The 20,387-nt window shown below is 37.3% G+C and overlaps 2 protein-coding genes and 1 long non-coding RNA gene across 3 annotated transcripts; all 3 read left to right on the top strand.

Moving 5' to 3' along the window:
* Positions 1-8,415: 8,415 nt before the first annotated feature.
* On the top strand, positions 8,416-18,690 carry LOC109188764 (putative late blight resistance protein homolog R1A-4). The gene is made up of 2 exons (XM_019339376.1): positions 8,416-9,689; positions 17,904-18,690. The coding sequence occupies exons 1-2, from the start codon at positions 8,563-8,565 to the stop codon at positions 18,688-18,690; spliced, it is 1,914 nt and encodes a 637-aa protein (XP_019194921.1). The 5' UTR covers positions 8,416-8,562.
* LOC109188308 (late blight resistance protein R1-A-like) lies at positions 10,531-12,233 on the top strand. The gene is made up of 3 exons (XM_019338934.1): positions 10,531-11,163; positions 11,284-11,396; positions 11,884-12,233. The coding sequence occupies exons 1-2, from the start codon at positions 10,558-10,560 to the stop codon at positions 11,353-11,355; spliced, it is 678 nt and encodes a 225-aa protein (XP_019194479.1). The 5' UTR covers positions 10,531-10,557; the 3' UTR covers positions 11,356-11,396; positions 11,884-12,233.
* Positions 12,327-13,808, top strand: LOC109188336. The gene is made up of 6 exons (XR_002055389.1): positions 12,327-12,383; positions 12,503-12,643; positions 12,726-12,810; positions 13,026-13,133; positions 13,260-13,360; positions 13,492-13,808. It is a non-coding gene; the product is annotated as an uncharacterized LOC109188336 (long non-coding RNA).
* Positions 18,691-20,387: the final 1,697 nt, after the last annotated feature.

Genomic DNA, 20,387 nt, shown 5'->3' with positions numbered 1-20,387 from the left:
TACAGCGGAAGCTTTAGGATCGCCCGAATATCCCCAGCCATAGTCGTTGGTATTGCCACGAGATGGTAAACCTGCAGAATAAAGGTTAGTGTCGTTTTGTCTACCACTTCTCTCCCGAATACGTGATGGTGCGTGTCCTGAACACGAGAGCTGTGGGAGGACTATTTTGCTTAGAAGCCTACATGCCATCAATGTAGGCAGATATTCAGTTAAAGCTTAACTGAATATCCTGAGTTGCCTAACAGATTAAGCCACTAACTGACTTAATCTTCCACTTGCACCACAACCACTTAATTAATACAATATATTATAATATACTATATTAGGGAAAATACTTACAATATCTGCATGCCGATTAATTGCAACATACTATTTGATCTATAATAAAACAAAACTAGCTTAGCTTTTTGGTTTCTCTTTCAAAAAATGCTTTTGATATTTTTTGACAGCCAAATGTTTCTCATTTGTAGGGCAGGGCATTAAGGATAAACTTCCTTGATCAATATAATCCCAGACTATAAAAGATGCAGTATCGTCATGGAACCTGAATATGATGAATCACATATAGAATACGAGTTGGTTGGTATGTGTGAGGCTGCAACACATCCCCTAGCTTGTTACTCACCACAAAATTTCAAGGTCATTAAGGATAAAGTTCTTTAATCAGACATAATAGAAAGATGCACATGCAACATTCCTAGAGCTGTAGGTCTTGTCAATGTAGTATTGTCAAAGGCAATGGAGAGCGCAGCTCAGGTACTTATCTTATTGTGATTGCTTTTGCAGAGTATGCAATGGTATTGAGGCATGGGCTCAAGGACACCCAAATGTTTCTCATTTGCAGGGCATGCATCAAGCATAAACTTGCTCATTCATTCCCAGATAATAGAAATATGCAGTATATATAATAATACCCGGTTTTGTGAATATATATAGCTAGCATTCTCATCAAGGCAATGGATAGCTCAAAAAAAAAAAAAAAAAAAAAAAAAAGGTAGATGCTATTGCAGAATATCCAAAATGCTAATAGATGTTGTTGAAACAAAGGATTCATGTTGGTGGTTGTATGTAGCAGGCAAGTTTATCATCCGATCCCTATATGAGGTCGATGATGTTATGAGTACGAGTTTAATTAATTGCAAATTGGTGTGCTAATTGAATATGTTGCAGAAAAATTTCTAATCATATATGCATGATTGTCAAGACTTTTGGCTATCTAATAATTTTCACCTGTCTCTTTAATTTGTAGATATATTATGCCTCAGACAACATTGCTAATCTCGCAATTAAGAAGTTCCCCAATGCCTCATATTTAATGACAGGACCAAATAGAAGGAGGAGTTGAAGATGATGATGTTTCCCCTTGAATAAATTAATTAATGGTATGTGTGGCTACATACATTTGTTTATTTTCATTTATTTGTAAATAATTGCCTATTTAATTTGTAATACTTGTTACTTTATGAGTGACAAATTTAGAAACACATCTATTAATCATCATTTTTGTTTTTGATTTCGATCTACACAATTAGCTTTATGCCTTTTGATACATAACATGCTCGATTTGTGTATTACTTGTTTCAACAGGCCAGGGATGGCAAGGAGTTGCAATGTGGTCGGGCAATTTGTAGGATTGAAATGTGCTTTTCGTGATTGATAAATATTGGAGTTTGGTTTTTGAATTATGATCAAGACAGTGGACTCCTAAAGCAAAAGCTTTTGCTTTTGCTTTTTAAGTGATTGGATTGTGGGCATATGTTAACATTGTGTTTGGTCGGTTAACAACATCTCTTTCCCTGGCTTCAAGGGTTTTTTCATCTCTCTCCCTGGTATCTAGGGTTTATCGATTTTTCTGCATAATCTCGTCGTTTACGTACGTCTGAAGCCTTCTGTTTGGACAGTTGATCGTGGAACGAGCGTCGAAGCAGTGCGGAGGTTGTTTGTGGTTTGTTTCGGCAGTCAGCATGGATGTCCAGGACATCGTCCAGAGTTGTGCGGATATCTCGTTGGAGGAGGAGGAGGCGGGAGTCCGGTTCGAGGTGGAGGATGGGTCGAGGACGGCGGAGGGGGCAGCGGTGCAGTACTGGCAGTTGGTTGGTCGCTTTCTTACCGACCGGAACATTATATTCGACGTGATGAGACAGGTGATGGCGTCTGTTTGGAGGCCTTTAATGGGGATTCAAGTTGCAGAGATTCAACCGAATCTTTATCTGGTTACTTTCTACCATGATACAGATTTGGCGTATGTATTGGAGAATGGCCCGTGGGCGTTTGAGAATGCTACTTTGATATGTCAACCACTACGCCCAGGTGAACATCCTTCCCAAGTGATGCTGAATACAATTGATTTCTGGGTTCAGGTGCACGACTTACTTGTCGGGTATCGAACGGACAAAGTGTTGGAGAAAGCCGGGGACTTTCTAGGGCTGTTTGTGGGGCTAGATGAGAGGAATTTTGTGAGGCCGTGGTCGAAGTTTTATAGAGTCAAGGTTACGGTGGAGGTTTCGGCTCCGCTTAAGAAGCGCATGAAGATGATATTGGGTGACAATTCTTAGACATGGGTAAATTTTTGTTACGAATGTTTACATATGTTCTGTTTCTTTTGTGGGAAGTTAGGGCATACGGATAAGTTTTGCATGGATACCCGTATGTCCGGTTTGAAGCCGGTGCAGTACCCGTTTGGGTTAAGTTTGAAGGCTGGGGGCAATCCTCCGGCGAAGGCGGTTGGGGAAAATTGGTTACAGAAAGGGGAAAGGATGCATCGCGATTTGGGTATCGGCAGTGTGGCTGATTTTCCAATTCGTGGCGTGAGACCGCAGCTGGGGCAGGTGGTAGGCGGGATGCCGTTATTTATTGGGTTGCGCCAGTTCCGTCCGGGAATGAGGGGTAATGGTGGTGGTATGTTCAGTTCGGCTAATGCCGAGGCTGGGGATGCTGTTCGGGTGGAAGAGGATGAAGGCGTGTGTATGGACCCGAAGCGGAGAAGGGGGGGAAATGGTGAAGTGGCGGGTAGAATGGTGGCAGGAGAGGGGTTAATGCTTGTGGATTCTTCTTGTTTGGCGGGACCTGTTAACCAGGCCCGTCCTTCCCAATGAGTATCCTAAGTTGCAACTGCCGTGGCTTGGGCAATCCACGGACAGTTCGGGAGATTGTGGACCTTGTGTCCAAGAAGAAGCCTGAATTTGTGTACCTAATGGAAACAATGGTATATAGGAGTCATGTTGAGAGACTCCGTGTAAAACTTGGTTTTGAAGGTGGTTTTGGTGTGGATAGTGTGCGGTAGAAGGGTGGCATGGGTTTTTTATGGGCAAAGAATAATAGTGCTCGCTTAATCAAGTATTCTCACAATCATATCGATCTGGTGGTGTTTTTACCAAGTCGACATCATTGGAGATTAACTTGTTACTATGGTTTTGCGCAGAGTACGAGGAGGAGGGAGGCGTGGGATTTCTTAAGGTCACTTAAGGATGCATCAAGCCTTCCTTGGGTGGTTATAGGGGGACTTCAATGACCTGTTGTTACAATCTGAGAAAAGGGGTAGACGGCCGCATCCTGTAGGTTGGTTGGAGGGTTTCGGGGAGGCATTGGAAGACTGTGGTTTGACTACTTTACCCATGTTGGGTTATCCTTACACTTGGGAACGGGGTAAGGGAACTCCGAACTGGGTGGAGGAACGTCTGGATAGGGCGGTGGCAGATGCAGCCTGGAGGGGTTTTCATGGTAATGCCAGGTTATACAACATTCAAACAGTGGGGTCGGATCATACGGCGCTCTTTCTTGATGTGTATGGTTCTGGCTCATCACGGAAGGCGTGCGGTTTTCGCTTTGAGAACGCGTAGCTGAGAGATGAAGGCTGTAGGGAGGTGGTGGCGGAGGAGTGGTCTAATATGCAAGGGTATGGTTTTCAGGAGAGGCTGTCGTTGTGTGGCCGTGGCCTTAAGAGGTGGGGGGGGGGGGGGGGGGGCGGGGGGGGGAGAACGTTTTCATAAATTTGGGCAAAGAATAGAAGAGATAAAACGTGAGATGAATGGGTTGAGAGGACGGATGGACCCGGATTCCTTGAGTCACTTCAGGCAACTTGATGGGCAGTTGAGTACTGTCTTGTTGCAGGAGGAGTCTTTTTGGAAGCAAAGGGCCAAGCAACACTGGCTGCAGGGGGCGGATCGGAACACGAAGTTTTTTCATCAGTATGCCACGCATCGTAAAAGGAAGAATTCCATTATAAAGCTAAAGGATGGGAATGGAGTATGGAAGGAGGGTGATGGTCTTATTTCTCTAGTGATGGACTATTACAAGAAAATTTTCCAGACAGGTGGGGACGCGGGTGTTTTTCAAGTGGATACCTTATCACCCCGGGTCACTCGTGCTCAGAATGATGATTTGCTCCGCCCTTTTGAGCCGGCAGAGGTGAAACAAGCTTTGTTCGCCATGGGTAAAGACAAATCGCCAGGACCGGATGGAATGAATCCGGGGTTCTACCAGTCCTTTTGGGATCTCATTGATAAGGATTTTACAGATTTTGTTCTTGCATGCTTATCTCAATCATCCTTTCCCCCTGAATTGAATGATGCCAATATTGTTCTAGTCCCAAAAAAGAATGCCCAGAGGTAGTTGCTGATTTGAGGCCTATTGCTTTATGCAATGTTGTGTATAAAGTAATGGCTAAGATGATAGCTAACCATATGAAACCGTTGTTGGATGGTATTGTTTCTGAGTCGCAGAGTGCTTTCCTTCCGTGTAGGCTTATTTTAGATGATATTCTTATTGCGTCTGAGGTGGGTCACTATCTGAGACGGAAACAGTTGGGGCGTGTGGGGTGGGCAGCCCTGAAGCTAGATATGGCCAAAGCTTATGATCGGATGGAATGGCGGTTTGTGGAACGAATGTTATTGGGGCTTGGCTTTGATGTTAAATGGGTTAATTTAATCATGTTATGTGTGCGGACAGTCAAGTATAGGGTCCTGGTGAATGGGAAACCGAGTGAGGAGATTGTGCCCTTGAGGGGTCTAAGGCAGGGGGATCCGCTTTCTTCATATCTCTTTATTATTTGTGCGGAAGGCTTGTCTTTATTGTTGCAGGATGCCCAGGTTAAAAGTCGGATCCATGGCTGCAGAGTGGCGCGTGGGGCCCCTCCCATCTCCCACCTTTTCTTCGCTGATGATAGCCTACTGTTCTTCAAGGCTAACATGCAGGAAACCATGGAAGTGAAACGTTGCTTGGAGATCTATGAGCAATTCTCGGGCCAGTCGGTCAACTATCATAAGTCTAACATTTCTTTCAGTCGAAATACTACTTTGTTGGACAGGGATACTATTGTCGTGGGGCTGGGTGTGGAGCAGGCAGAGGATTTTGGAAAATATTTGGGTCTTCCCTCGGTTGTTGGTAGGAACAGGAAATTTGTTTTTTCCTATGTGGAGCAGAAATTGAGACAGAGGTTTGGTTCCTGGAATAAGAGGCTGCTTTCTATGGCGGGTAAAGAGGTACTTCTTAAAAGTGTTGATCAGGCAATGCCTACGTACACTATGAGTATTTATTTGTTGCCTGTAACTTTATGTGCCTCTTTGGAAAGACTGATGAACAGGTACTGGTGGGGTAAGAGTACCACAGTAGCTGGGATCCATTGGTTGGCCTGGGATAGGATGTGTGTGCCCAAGAAGCATGGTGGTATGGGTTTTAAACGTCTGCATGAATTTAATTTGGCACTGTTAGGGAAACAGGGGTGGCGTCTATTAACCAACCCGGAATCTTTAATGGCCCGAATATTTAAAGCGAGATATTATCGTGATACTACTTTTTATGAGGCCACCTTGGGTGGTAACCCGAGTTATGTTTGGAGGAGTATTATGGCCAGTCAGGACCTAATTCGTAGTGGTTGCATGCGCAGAATTGGTGATGGTAGATTAACCAATGTTTGGTCATATCCGTGGTTGCCTGACTCCCAGGATCCGTTTGTGCTTACTAATCAAGTTACCCAACACCCGGATCTCATGGTAGCTGACCTGCTGGACCATGATCAGGGGAGATGGAATCGTGAGCTGGTTACTCAGTTATTTGTTCCCAGGGATACTGAGTTACTTTTACAAATCCCAGTAAGTATTAATTTCAGGGATTATTTGTTTTGGAAGGGAGATATCAGGGGACAATATACGGTTAAGGATGGTTATAAATGCCTGGGGGAGTTGACCACCACCCCTGATGCAGTCTGGAATAACATTTGGAAGCTCAAGGTCCCTCCCAAGTGGAGGATTTTTCTTTAATTTGGAAAGCCCTTTCTAATATTTTGCCAACTATCACCAACTTGGTTAGAAAAAGAGTAGAGATCCCTAATATTTGCCCGACTTGTGGGGTTTGTGAGCAGGATATTATGCATATTTTATGTACTTGTACTTATGCTAGACGTGTGTGGAATGTTTCACGCCTTCTTATCCCTAACGTTGATGGTTATGATTTTATGCAGTGGGTGGAGGTTTGGTTGGGATCCTCAGCAATATCTTCTGGGTTTCTAAAAGAACAAATATGTGGAATACTCTACGAAATTTGGAGAGCTCGGAATGTGGCTGTTTGGGATTTTGTTCTACCTACCCCCTCGCATCTATGTCACGGTTTTCTGAATACTTGGGCTACCTGGGCTTCGAACAACACGCTGGCTGCCTCCCCCACTCCGGCTGCCCCCAATCTGCCGTCTGCATTGGAAAGTCCGAACCTGTTGCCGACCGGTGCAGTCCGCTGCTTCACAGACGCAGGTTTCGTCGACACGGCCCCGACCTATGGTTTTTACGTGTGTAATGGAGAGGGTGGCTTTGTTGCGGCTGCTAACGGTCCTCTTGTATGCCCATATGATCCACTCCTAGCTGAAGCCATGGCGATACGAGAAGCTCTATCTTGGCTACATGAGCATAATTTTCACGACGTTTTGATCTATTCGGATTGTGCGGTCCTTGTCTCTAGCTTCCACGATGCGATTTCCTATCGTTTGTACCTTGGTGTTATTTTAGATTCATGTTTACGTTTATTTCGTTCATTTCATTCATGCTCTATTAAATTTGTACGCAGAGATGCCAATACGGTAGCTCATGCCTTCGCAAAGCATGTTAGTGCGATTGATACTCGTAATGTCTGGAGGGATTTTCTACTTCCCTTTATTTCTTCTACTGATTAATGCAATCTGGTTTCCTTGGCTTTCAAAAAAAAAAGTAATTGGATTGTGTTGTTACATGTTGTTTAGTGATAGAAATGATTTGAGTTTGTATTATTGGTGTGCATGGTTTGTTTTTAAGTCTTCCATCCCCTCTGTACAAGCTAAGGAATACTTTGTATCCGCTTGAAGGCAACTTAACCCCAAATAGCGTATTTTCTATATCCATAAATTTCTGAACAAGAATGAAAAAAAGGATTGAAAAGAAACTCTAGATGGATTGTACTGCACTTGGTCGTATTTACAATCAGCTGTTACAATATTTATAGCTTGCTTTGTATATCTTGGAATCTTCCTCAAACGTAGCAAAATCATAATTAATATGCTAATTAGGTTGTGGACCACTCAAATATTTTCGTTGGTAATCCATTGTATGCTAGAAAATTGACAGGAAGCAAATCAATTTAAAAAAAAATTGTGTGTGCACAAATGTCAAACCTTGATTTAATTTCGTATTATTGCAATTGGATTTAATAGGAATATATATTTTGAATTATTAATTCCTTATACAACCTCATAGATCTTCAGATCAATCCAAAACTTAGATTTATTCCTTGGAGCTTTCCTCCCATCATTAATCTTGCTTATAATCCATCTTTTGCAACATCCATCCGTATTCAATTTAACTCATTTGATGCGAAGACCATTTTTTAAAGTATCTAGTCGTAGTGCCACAACATATATAGATGGCTACAATTACCCTTAGATAGTCAAGACTTTGCGAGTTTAATTTTTCAATGAAAAATGACTCATTCCTCCAACGCTAAATCCAACACATGGTAATAGCAAATGTTTATTGCACGTTGGTCCCCGGTGGTAAAACTCATCATTGAGTTGAAACAGTGCAGGCCTTGTATTGTTGCTGTTACAGTCAATTGAGTTGAAGCAAATGCTCCCTCATGTAGGTTTTTTATTGAATTGGTCATGGAAGAGGTTATAATAGACACTTAATTAATTGTGATTATTAACATTGAAAATATAATAATATTTAATGAATTGTATAATTAAAGTTGCTACAATAATGCAAACTTTTTTATGTGAGTGTGTTAATTGAACTTTTTAGCTATCAACTTTAGTATTTAGTGGTATATGGAGTGTAAAGATATGGGGATGGAGCCACAATAATGCAAAGCTATTAATTATTATTATTTTTAACATACTAGAAGTCTAGAAGACAGAAGGATTAAAAAAAAAAAAACAAACAAACTAGATAAGCCTAATTAGCTCTTCTCAGATCGATGAGATCAGAGTGTTGCTTGCATATTTGATCGATCTAGTTTTGAGTGTGCAATACCAAAACTTAAAACTTCATACATATTCTTACCATCCAGCAAATTCAATTCAAGATTTGAATTATTGAGAGATAGATGGCTTTTGTTGCTTTAACTTCTCTCATTAAAACCATTATCCAGATTCAGTCTCTCCGTGATCGAGTAGGATCCTTCTCTTTCTTTGAAAACCTTTCTACTTTTGAAGCCCTCCTTCTCCAGTTGGAATCCAGTCGTAATGGTGATGGTGATACAGTACTGAAATTGAGAGATTTAGAAATGGAAATCAGAGAGTTTGCACTCAAAGCTGAAGATAACATTGAACAACACCTTAGCAACTTCCTTCTCGCTCATCAACACGGAGGAGAAAAAGCTGCAGCTTCCCATCAACTCCTCCTCCATCAAACTTTGCAAGAAGCTGCAAAATATGCAACGCGCCTGCAAAATATCCATCAAGAGTTGTTGAACATAATCAAAAGTAGAAGCAGCAATGAAGTTGATGAGGCAAATCTAACTACTCAACCATCAAATGCTTGGTTAAGACATGCTAGCGCTGCGAATGTTGATTCTGATGGCAGAATGGTTGGCCGTCACAATGATTGTAGAGTCATAAAGGACCAACTCTTTTCTCCCTCTTTTGACATACCAGGTATAATCTCAATTGTTGGAATGGTGGGTATTGGAAAGACGACTGTAGCAAGAAATGTGTATGAAGATCCATCAGTTGCATCACATTTTGATGTAAGAGGTTGGGTTACTATGCCTTCTCAACACTACAATATGAGCGCAATGCTAAGCCAACTTCTTCACTCAATTACACCAGTAGAAGAGTCAAGTGTAATTAAAAAGGGAAGCACTCCTCATGAACTAGCAATGCAGGTACGCAAATGCTTTAGTGGTAAGAAGTATCTAATTGTTTTGGACAACATTATGATCAAGCGAACTTGGGACCAAGCTTTGAATGACATCATAGGGTGTGTTTCTAATGGATTATTTGGAAGTCACATACTACTAACCACTAGAGACTACATCAACCTAGATGTCCAAAGGATAAGATATATCCATATCCATAAAATGACTTTGCTAGATCCAAAAGAAAGCTGGGAACTATTTTGTAATATCCTTTCTATTGAAGAAGAGAACTTGGCCCCTAAATTTGAAAAAATTAAGAATCATGTTGTGGAGAAATGTGATGGATTACCCCAATTAATTGTTGAAGTTGCCAGGCGTTTATCTAAATGCAACAACATACAACAAGGGTGGAAAAAGATTGAAAAGGAATTAGAGTCATTGGGACTTCTAGATCGCAATGCACTCAGTGTTAGTTACAATATGTTGCCACATCATTTGAAAGTTTTATTTCTATACTTTGGAGTCTTCCCGAAACGTAAAAGAATTCTGGTTAAAATGCTTATAAGGTTGTGGATTGCCGAGGGATTTGTGAACCTATTGACACCTATGGACTTAGACGATGTAGCTTATGAGTGCTTACAAGGGCTTACTAAAAGAAGTCTTCTCTTAATTGAAGATCAAAGTTGTAATGGCAAAATAAAGACTTGTAGAATGCACAGTGCCTTACATAGCTTTTGCGTAGGAGAAGCTCAAAAAGAAGGTATTTTATGTGCAGTAAATACTCAGCAACATTCAGGATTATCATTAAATATGTTTACAAATTCCTGTCGTTGGCTAAGTTCTTATACACACAGTTTTGACTATTATGTGCTCTTTGGTACGAACATCCCTCGCTCCATTTTCTTCTTTCTTGAAAATCCTGAAATTTTTGTTCCTCCCAACCTGTTAAGAGTTTTGGCTTTTGATACTTCTATATCACTTCAAAGTGTGCCAGTGCAATTAGGAGGTTTAGTTTTGCTGAGATACCTATCCATAACACAATGGTTTGAGGATCTGGATCATGTAGTGTCAAACAATCCAACTTTAGAGACACTTGTTGTTTCCGGTAGTGGAGCACCAACTATCCATTTGCCATCTAGTATTTGGAAGCCACCACACTTAAGGCATCTCGAACTTGGCAATTCATATATGGTAGATCCTCCAAGTGTGGATAAAGCGAATTTAAAAACATTATCTTGGGTGATGAGACCAATTCATTGCAGAAAAAAGGTGTACAGCAAGTTCTCTAACATAAAAAATCTGAAAATTTTCCTGAAGGATGACATAGAGCCCAGTGACATTGGAGGATGTTGCAACAATCCTATTTTTTTGGATCATTTTGACTGTTCGGAAGGGCTTGAGAAGCTTAGCCTTTCGGTTTCCATTGGTTGTAATGCAGCCCTTCCAGAGCAGTGTATGTATCCTTCAGGACTTAAGAAGTTGAAGTTGAGTGGGGCAAATATTTCTGAGAGGGATTTAAATGTAATTGCCATGTTACCCCAGCTTATCGTGCTCAAGTTGGAAAATTCCTTCCATGGAGCTGTATGGAAAGTTGCAGAAAGAGGATTTTGTAAATTAAGATTCTTGCTCCTTGAAGCTAAAGAACTCAAGCAGTGGGTAGTTGGCCAGAAGAAGCACTTTCGGATGCTCAGACACTTAGTCTTAAGATCCTGTAATTGTTTGGAACAGATGCCGATGCGTTTTGAAAGAATACGGCTACTTGAGTCAATTGGGTTGGAGGGGTGTCACTCTTCCCTTGTCGCTTCTGCCAAGCAGTTACAACAGAAGAGAAGATCCAAGAATGATAAGGTTAGAAGCTAAATTATGTTTCTTTTTATTTCTTTTTTGTTCAATGCTGCCTTTCATTACAAAATCAGTTAGTATTTCTTTTTCTTGATCTCATTTGTTTTTGTGCATTATTTTTCACAGATCAAAATCCTTGGCCCTGAATATGATGACTCACAGAATACACCTACAGAATTGTCTATATATGTAAGATGACTAGGGCGGTCAGCCTCATAGTAAATAACTGTTGGAAAACGGTATGTGTTAGTTACATGTGTCTTGCTCCTATATTTTTATTTGCAAGCCAAATACAGTACATATAGTTGCATATTCATTGCATGCATATACAGTACATATTTTTTTAAAAAACTTCTCTTATTAGAATTAAGTAATTAACAATAAATAACCTCCATCTTATGCATCATGTATGGCTTCAAAGCATTGATTTGACAGTGATCTGTTACCATTTTACTTTAAGTGGGCACTCCTTTTACAATTACAATAGGAAATTATCTCCCAAAACTCACCCCTCTTTGATTGCTAACAACTCTACTTTTATGGATGGGAGCAAAATTTGAGAGGTTAACTAACCACTTAAATGGTGGTGGTAAATAGTTTACTACAATATAATGCAGTTAGAGAAGCAGTATTTCTCTAGATTCACGGCATGAATTTATCTGGCAAAACTTGCACCTCTGCAATTTTTTTTTTGTAACAATGATGTGTTTGTTGCATTGTTTTCAGTGTAAAAACGGTAGAGATGAGAATATGAGAAGGTTTACCAGCAACTTGGAGAATACCTTCCATGCATGGAAAAGTATGGAAAGTAGCTAAAGGAAAATTATGTAGACTACGATTCTTGTTTCTTGAAGCTAATTAATGAACTCGAGCATTGGGCAGGTAATGGTGATTTCCTACATCTCAAGTGGTTAGTCTTGAGATGTTATTGTTTGGAAGAGGTGTTTAACACAAAATTTGACCATGCGGTCAATTAAGTTGGATCAGTGTAGCACTTCCGTTGGTTCTTTTGCTAAGCATATTCGAGACTGGCAAGTTGAAATGGGAAATGGAATTTTTGAGCTTAGAAGCTACAGCATATGATCCATTCTCAATTATTTCTTTTCTATTTCATATGGATGCTAACTTTTTTTACAAACTTGTTACTATTTGTTTTTCTGATCTCATTTTGCACTATTTTGGAGATGCCCTGGCCTAATGTTGATGTTGGTGAGAGGGGCAAGCAGGTAGATTTGTCATTTCTAGTTCATCTGGTGCCTATATGTGATGTGATGATCATACTACTTTACATCTATGATTCCTTTATGTTTTGCAATTAATCCTAAGTACTAAAATGCTTTTGCAGATCGGTATGCTAATTGGATACCTTTTTAAAAAATTTCCAAACTGATAGTTCATGCATTCTGTAAGGCCTCAAATTAATCAAAGATTTAACTGTGATTCTTGTTTCAAACAAAGTGCTTTAGATCCTGTAGTCGTTCTTCAGGTGAGGTTTTAACCATTTTGTTTTAAGCAATTGAATTCTATAGACTCTAGATGCATCGTGAGATTGATTACATCCATTTCAGGTATTTTGTAAGGCATCAAATCAAATATTTGACAGCGGTCCTGGTTTCAAAAACATCGCTCTCAAATCCTGAAGTTAGTCCTCAGGTAATTTTTTTTTGACCATTTTATTTTAAGCAACTGAATGCTCTAGACTGCAGATAATGCATTGCATGAAATGGCTTGCAGAAAAATTGTATTCTTTATAGAGGTTGTAGAGCCTGCAGAATAAGCATTCTCTTCCACAACAGAGAATGGAAATTTTTTAATAGAGAAATTATATTTGACTGATATTGCTTTAATTTTTATTTTACCTTTGATAGACAGACAAATAGTTTCTCATTTGCAAGAGATTAAAGATGACTTAGAGCCCAATGTCACTTGTGGTTTGGGAAAGGCCGCTGCATCCATTACGATGAAGAATGTTTGAGGTTAGAAGCTACGTATAGTATAGTACAACATGCTTCAATTCATTCTTAATTTTTTACTTTCTTTATATATAAAAACCTTTACTATTTCTTTCTCTGATCTTATTTTGTTGTCTTATTTTTCTATAGATCAAAATTATCGGACTTGATTATGAGGAATCACTACTGTACCCACATGTAGAAGATGACTTGACGAAGCTCACAGTGAATTTACTGTTATTTGAAAAGTGGTACTTATGCAAAGACATATTGCAACTAACATACTATTTGATCTATATATATAATAAAACATGACTAGTTTTCTGGTTTCTCATTCAAAAGCTATTCTTTGAATTGACAGCCAAATGTTTCTCATTTGCAGGGCATTAAGCATAAACTTGCTCAAATCCCAAATAATCGAAAGATGCAGTATGATCACACCCAGTTTTGTGAATATACAATTCTCAAGGCAACTATGATCACACCCAGTATGCTTGAGTTAACTAATGTTGATGGTTTTCAAAGGATTTGTGTTGGTGGCTGTATAGTAGCAGGCAAGTTTATCATGGTGCCTAGCTATATGAGATGATGATATGAGTTTACATCTAGGTTTCTTTTCAATTTTAATTTGCAATTAAGTTATTGTTTGCAGATTGGTGTGCTATGTTGTAGAAAAATTTCTATTCATGATTATCTAGATTTTTGGCTATCTAAATACTCTTCACTTTTTGAGTCTTTGTAGATATATATGCTTAACACAGCACTGCTAATCTTGCAAGAAGTTCCCCAATAACTAATATTTCATTTAGTATATGTTACACATTTTTTTTTTTTTTTGTTAGAGCACATGGTGTCCTGAGTAAACCCTATTGAATATTAGACAACTTCCTAGTAGGAGTGCACTTAGTTTTCTATTTCCATTATGAATGATTTAGTGGATGAGAACTGTAATAATTGCATTGAATAAGATATCTCAACAACTGTACAGACTAGGGGAATATATACAAGAGAAATCATAGGGAGACTATGATAGGTAGTCATAATGTGACTCAAATACATAGAGTCCTAATAATATATAGTCCTAATACTCCTCCTCAAGCACATGGTATGCTAGTAACCTGTAGCTTGTCTCTAGGACAAGAAAATCTAAGACTAGGCAAAGTTTTTGTAAATATGTTGCAAGTTGATCTTTTGTTGAGATGAAATTGAATTGAATATCTCCAACAACAACTATTGGATATTGGTGAATAAAACGATACACAAATAAATAAATAAATAAATAATATATATATATATATATATATATATATATATATATATATATATGTGTGTGTGTGTGTGTGTGTGTGTGTGTGTGTATGTGTGTGTTGTAATTTTAGTTTCATACCAAAATTGGTTGGAATTAATTTTTCTATAAATTAAATTCCAATTATCAGAATAAATATTATATATATATATATATATATATATATATATATATATATATATATATATATATATATATCTTACTATATAAAAAAGCCACACCCCTTGGAAAAATAAATTTGGTGAATAATTCCCGCCCAAATAAAAGGATGGCATTTTGTAATTAGTGTAAACACTATTTTGGCCTCACATTTATAGCTATTTTTTTTGGAATTGTCAGTTTAGTGGTTTAATGTAATCTTTAATATTTGAATAGAAATGAACAGACATATGGCCTTTTGATCTTCAACCCTTGGTGATTCTATTGATTAGGATTTATTGTTTAATTAATTGTTCACACCCGGTTTAGAATTGTGTCTCTTTGTTATTCCAAAAAATAGCATTAAATCACATATCTCTTCAATGTTTCCAAACACAACTATAAAAACACATTCTCACCTTACACTCTTACAGTTTCAAAAACAGCACAACACTGTTTCAGATTACAAATATAATCTTTGATCTCCATGGCAGCTCTTTTCACTACGACAACTGATTTATTCCCTATGAGAACAAGCAGGCTATCAAGGTAAGTATGATGTCCATGATAGGAAGGGCAGTGAAAGCATGATGTATAAGGGGTGTGTTTTTCATGGCAAAGGAGGTATGTATGTATATATGTAATCCGTGTATAATACCCATGGAGTACAATAGGTATAAATTTATTTTTTCTCTATTTTAATTCTAGATACTATTACAGGGATGCTTTTTGCATGCTTATATTTCTAGAGAACGTGTTTCTGAATTCCAGTCTAAATTTAAGGAAGACAATGTATAATCAAAAGTGTTGATACAATATGAATTCAAGTTATATTTTAATACTTAAATTTTTGTTGTATATTAATTTATTAATTAATTGAATATTTAGTCTTTCCGGTGAACAAACTCCTTTGGATTGTGATTACAATAACAAGATCATCTTTGGGAACACGTTTGATGTATTCACTGTACATATACTTATATTCACTGTACATTTCATTCAAATATTAAATTTGAATTTTTATTTATTAGTTTTGAGGTTGTAAACTCAGGACTGTTAATATAAAATAGATATGTGTAGTATTTCTGTCTAAATGTGTAATTAGACAGAAAAGACTATATGCTATTTCCATTAAGAAGTTTACACCTTGGAGTGAGAGTTGTAGATAAAGATGGTAATGAGCCATTCCTTCTATGGGGTAGAGAGTGCAACCAACCAATAGGCATGACAGCAATGCAGGTGACGGAAAGATATCTGGAGGTATGTATTAAATCTATTTTCCAGTTTTTATGATTAACTTATTCTCTGTATATGTCTATTGATTAGTTAACAAAGAAACTGTCAAAATAAATTGAAGCATTATGTGGTATTGCAATGGTTTTCAAGACTGCTGTCAGAAAATAGCAATTTGACAATCAACATATTTTGTGGTTATGAAGATTATCAATGACCGTGCATTGGTTTATGCATAACACGGCCCTGAGCTAACTGATATCCCTGACAATGACCATACTCTAGAATAGTTCAATCCTAACTAAACATTACAGTAAACATTTGTGTTACAGGTATTTTTGTCAAGAAGATGTAGCAGAAAGTCCAAATATTATACGAATTTTCATCCACACAGACTTCTAAAAATAAAAAGGATATAGTTATAAAGTATGAGAAATTGTCATAATTATTCATGGAATTCTTAATGGGTGTTTGGTTGTTTTGAAACTATTTTGACATGGCTGCCATGCATATTTGGTCTTTACCATCTCTGACAATGTTTTTTTGGTCTGCTTATTTTAATATTTTTAAGATTGATCTAGGTTATTTTTGGCCATGACTAGCATTTAGAAATATTTTATTGTTTATTTGATTCTCAGTAGATTGCTTTAACATTTTTATTTTCTTACGTCAGGTCATTCTACAAAGCAGCAGTAGTTAACTACGCTTAGAGCTTCTTGGTTCCAAAGTTTATTGTGTACTTTTTTAATAAGGTTAGGTTATTGAGCATGCAACAGATTATGATTTATGTTTTGAGAAGTAATTTGTAAAATTCTTTTTGTTTCTTTACTTAGAGGTACAATCCTATATTGTAATATAAAATCATTCTTATGTAGTCTTACAAATCATATATTGTAATTTGATGTAAATTTTTTTAATAAATATTCAGTTCGTGCAAGTACTTCTATTATAACAATTTAATTTCTATTATTGTGTCTGTAAATATTCAATATATATATATATATATATATATATGTGTGTGTGTGTGTGTGTGTGTGTGTGTGTGTGTGTGTGTGTGTGTGTATGTATGTATGTATGTATATTTATATGTATTTATATGTATTTTAAATATAGAGATTAGTTATATGGTAAAAAATTGCATCAATACCAAATTATACTTATTGATTTCTTAAAGTAATAACAAATTATTGCCACAAATTGTTTTTGATTAACTATTATGAAACTTGAAATATTATTTGAGTCAAATATGAATTAAGAAAATTAAGTAGAGTAACAATCTTTTAAGTTTAACTCTAAACCACACATATATTGTGATACCGTATGTTTAGTTTATTATTATCATATATCCATCTCATTTTTGTTTATTTCAATAACACTGTAAATTAAAATTTTATTTATAGACCATGCATCGCACGGGTACAATACTAGTGTATATATATATATATATATATATATATATATATATATATATATATATAAAACGTATATATATTAACCAAATAGGGATTTATTCTTTATCAAAAAATAATCCCACCACAACTAAGCCAACTCCTTTCTGGCGTTTATGGACTGGTCGGTATAATCTCAATTGTTGGAATGGTGGGTATTGGAAAGACTACTGTAGCAAGAAATGTATATGAAGATCCATCAGTTGCGTCCCATTTCGATGTAAGAGCTTGGGTTACTATGCCTCCTCCTCAACACTACAATGAGAGCAGAATGCTAAGCCAACTTCTTCAGTCAATTACACCAGTAGAAGAGCCAAATGTAATTAAAAAGGGAAGCACTCCTCATGAAATAGAAATGCAGGTACGCAAATGCTTTGGGGAATAAGAAGTATCTAATTGTTTTGGACAACATTACGAGCAAGCAAACTTGGACTGACATCAAAGAGTGTGTTTCTAATGGATTAGATGGAAGTTACACATTACTAACCACTAGACACTACTATACTTCAACCTAGATGGCCACGAGATAAGATATATCAATTTCCATAAGATAATGACTTTTCTAGATTCAAAAGAAAGTTGGGAACTATTTTGTAATATTCTTTCTATTGATGAAGAGCACTTGGCCCCAAAATTTGAAAAAATTATGAACCATGTTGAAGTTGCCAGGCGTTTATCTAAATGCAACAACATACAACAAGGGTGGAAAAAGATTGAAAAGGAATTAGAGTCATTGGGACTTCTAGATCGCAGTGCACTCAGTGTTAGTTACAATATGTTGCCACATCATTTGAAAGTTTTCTTTCTATACTTTGGAGTCTTCCCAAAACGTAAAAAAATTCGGGTTAAAATGCTTATAAGGTTGTGGATTGCCGAGGGATTTGTGAAGCTATTGAAACATAAGGAGTTAGAAGATGAAGCTTATGACTACTTACAAGAGCTTACTGAGAGAAGTCTTCTCTTAATTGAAGATCGAAGTTGTAACGGAAAAATAAAGACTTCTAGAATGCACAGTGCCTTACATAGCTTCGTCGTAGGAGAAGCTCAAAAAAGAGGTATTTTATGTGCAGTAAATACTCAGCAACATTCAGAATTATCATTAAAAGCATTTACAAATTCCCGTCGTTGGCTAAGTTCTTACTCACACAGTTTTGACTATTATGTGCTCTTTGGTACGAACATCCCTCGCTCCATTTGCTTCTTTCTTGAAAATCCTGAAATGTTTGTTCCTCCCAAGCTGTTAAGAGTGTTGGCTTTTGATACTTCTATATCACTTCAAAGAGTGCCAGTGCAATTAGGAGGTTTAGTTTTTCTGAGATACCTATCCATAACACAATGGTTTCAGGATCTGGATGATGTAGTGTCAAATAATCCAAATTTAGAGACACTTGTTGTTTCCAGTAATGGAGCACCAACAGTCATTTGCCATCTAGTATTTGGATGCCACCAAATTTAAGGCATCTCGAACTTGGCAATTCATATATGGTAGATCCTCCAAGTGCAGATAAAAAGAATTTACAAACATTATCTTGGGTGGTGAGACCAATTCATTGCAGACAAAAGGTGTACAGCAAATTCCCTAACATAAAAAAGCTGAAAATATTGCTGAAGGATGACATAGAGCCCCCTAGTCACATTGGAGGATGTTGTAGCAATCCTATTATTTTGGATTATTTTGACTCTTTGGAAGGGCTTGAGAAGCTTAGCATTTCGGTTTCCATTGGTTGCAATGCAGCCCTTCCAGAACTGTCTAGGTTTCCTTCAGGACTGAAGGAGTTGAAGTTGAGTGGGACTAATATTTCTAAGGGGGATTTAAATGCAATTGGCATGTTACCCCATCTTAAGGTGCTCAAGTTGGAAAATTCCTTCCATGGAACAGTATGGAAAGTAGCTAATGGAAGATTTCATCATTCTTGCTCCTTGAAGCTAAAGAACTCAAACAGTGGGTAGTTAGGTCCTTTTATAACTTTTTTGTGCTTAGACACTTAGTCTTAAGATCATGCAATTGTTTGGCGTAGATGCCTAAACGTTTTAAATGTTACAAGTTGGAGACAATTGAGTTGGAGGGATGTCACTCTTCACTTGTCGCTTCTGTCAAGCAGGTAAAACGGAAGGAATGTTTCCAAAATCTTGAGGTTAGAAGAAAGCCTTTCATTTTTAATTTTTGGGCAGCCTCACAGTATATAACAGTTAGAAAATGGTATGTGTTAGGTTACAAGTGTTGATTTGTATATAACAGTTAGAAACTAAAGAGTTACTCAGTCTTAATTTTTTATTTCTTTTCTATTTAATGCTGCCTTTTTTTTTTTTTAATAATAAAATCAGTTACTATTTCTTTTATTGATCTGATTTCATTATCCCACTTTGTGCATTGTGTTTTGATAGATCAAAATCCTAGGCACTGAATATGATGATGAATCACATAGTACCGATACATAAGACGACTTGAGCAGCCTCACACTCTGATCTGATCAGATCTGCTCTCAGAGTGAATTGTAAATGGTACTTCTGAAGCGACATGTATTAGGTTGCCAAATGAAATGATGTGCTGATCCAATCCTCCATTACCAAATTTGGAGGTTAGAAGACGACTTGGTTGGGCTTCCTTTCCTTGAGCTGATAAAACTGAAACAAGTCTCCAATGATTCAAATTGGAAAGGCACCGACGGAAATTTTAGTAAGCTAAAAACTTTGTTTGTTGGAAATTTAATGAAGGGGAACAATTTCTTTATCTTGATCTCTTAGTCCGTAAAAGATGTTCGAGTTTGGAAGTGTTTCCTACTAGCTTTGAAGAGATCATTCGATGTAATGAATTGAGTTAAAAACTTGCTCCCCTTATGTTTGACTTCTGCCAATGAAATTAATGATGCCTGGCAAGAAAATTATGGATACAACTGCATTGCTATTCACCATGGTCTGTCTCTACTCTTTACCAAATCTGTTATCAGGGCATTAAGTTTGTAATTTCTATTATATTAATCCCTAGTATTAATATGCTTTTGCAGATTCATATGCTAACTGAATACCTTTAATGAAATTCCAAACCGGGAATCTGCTAGTGGTCAAGTATTGAAGATGAGATGTACAGGTAATTAGAGGAATTGCTATTGCTTGGGTATTGTATTTCATTCTAATTCAAGGGTGTGTTTGTCA

This window comes from Ipomoea nil, unplaced genomic scaffold, assembly GCF_001879475.1.
Source record: "Ipomoea nil cultivar Tokyo-kokei standard unplaced genomic scaffold, Asagao_1.1 scaffold0193, whole genome shotgun sequence".
Taxonomy (NCBI): domain Eukaryota; kingdom Viridiplantae; phylum Streptophyta; class Magnoliopsida; order Solanales; family Convolvulaceae; genus Ipomoea; species Ipomoea nil.
This window is presented reverse-complemented; position numbering and strand designations above follow the sequence as displayed.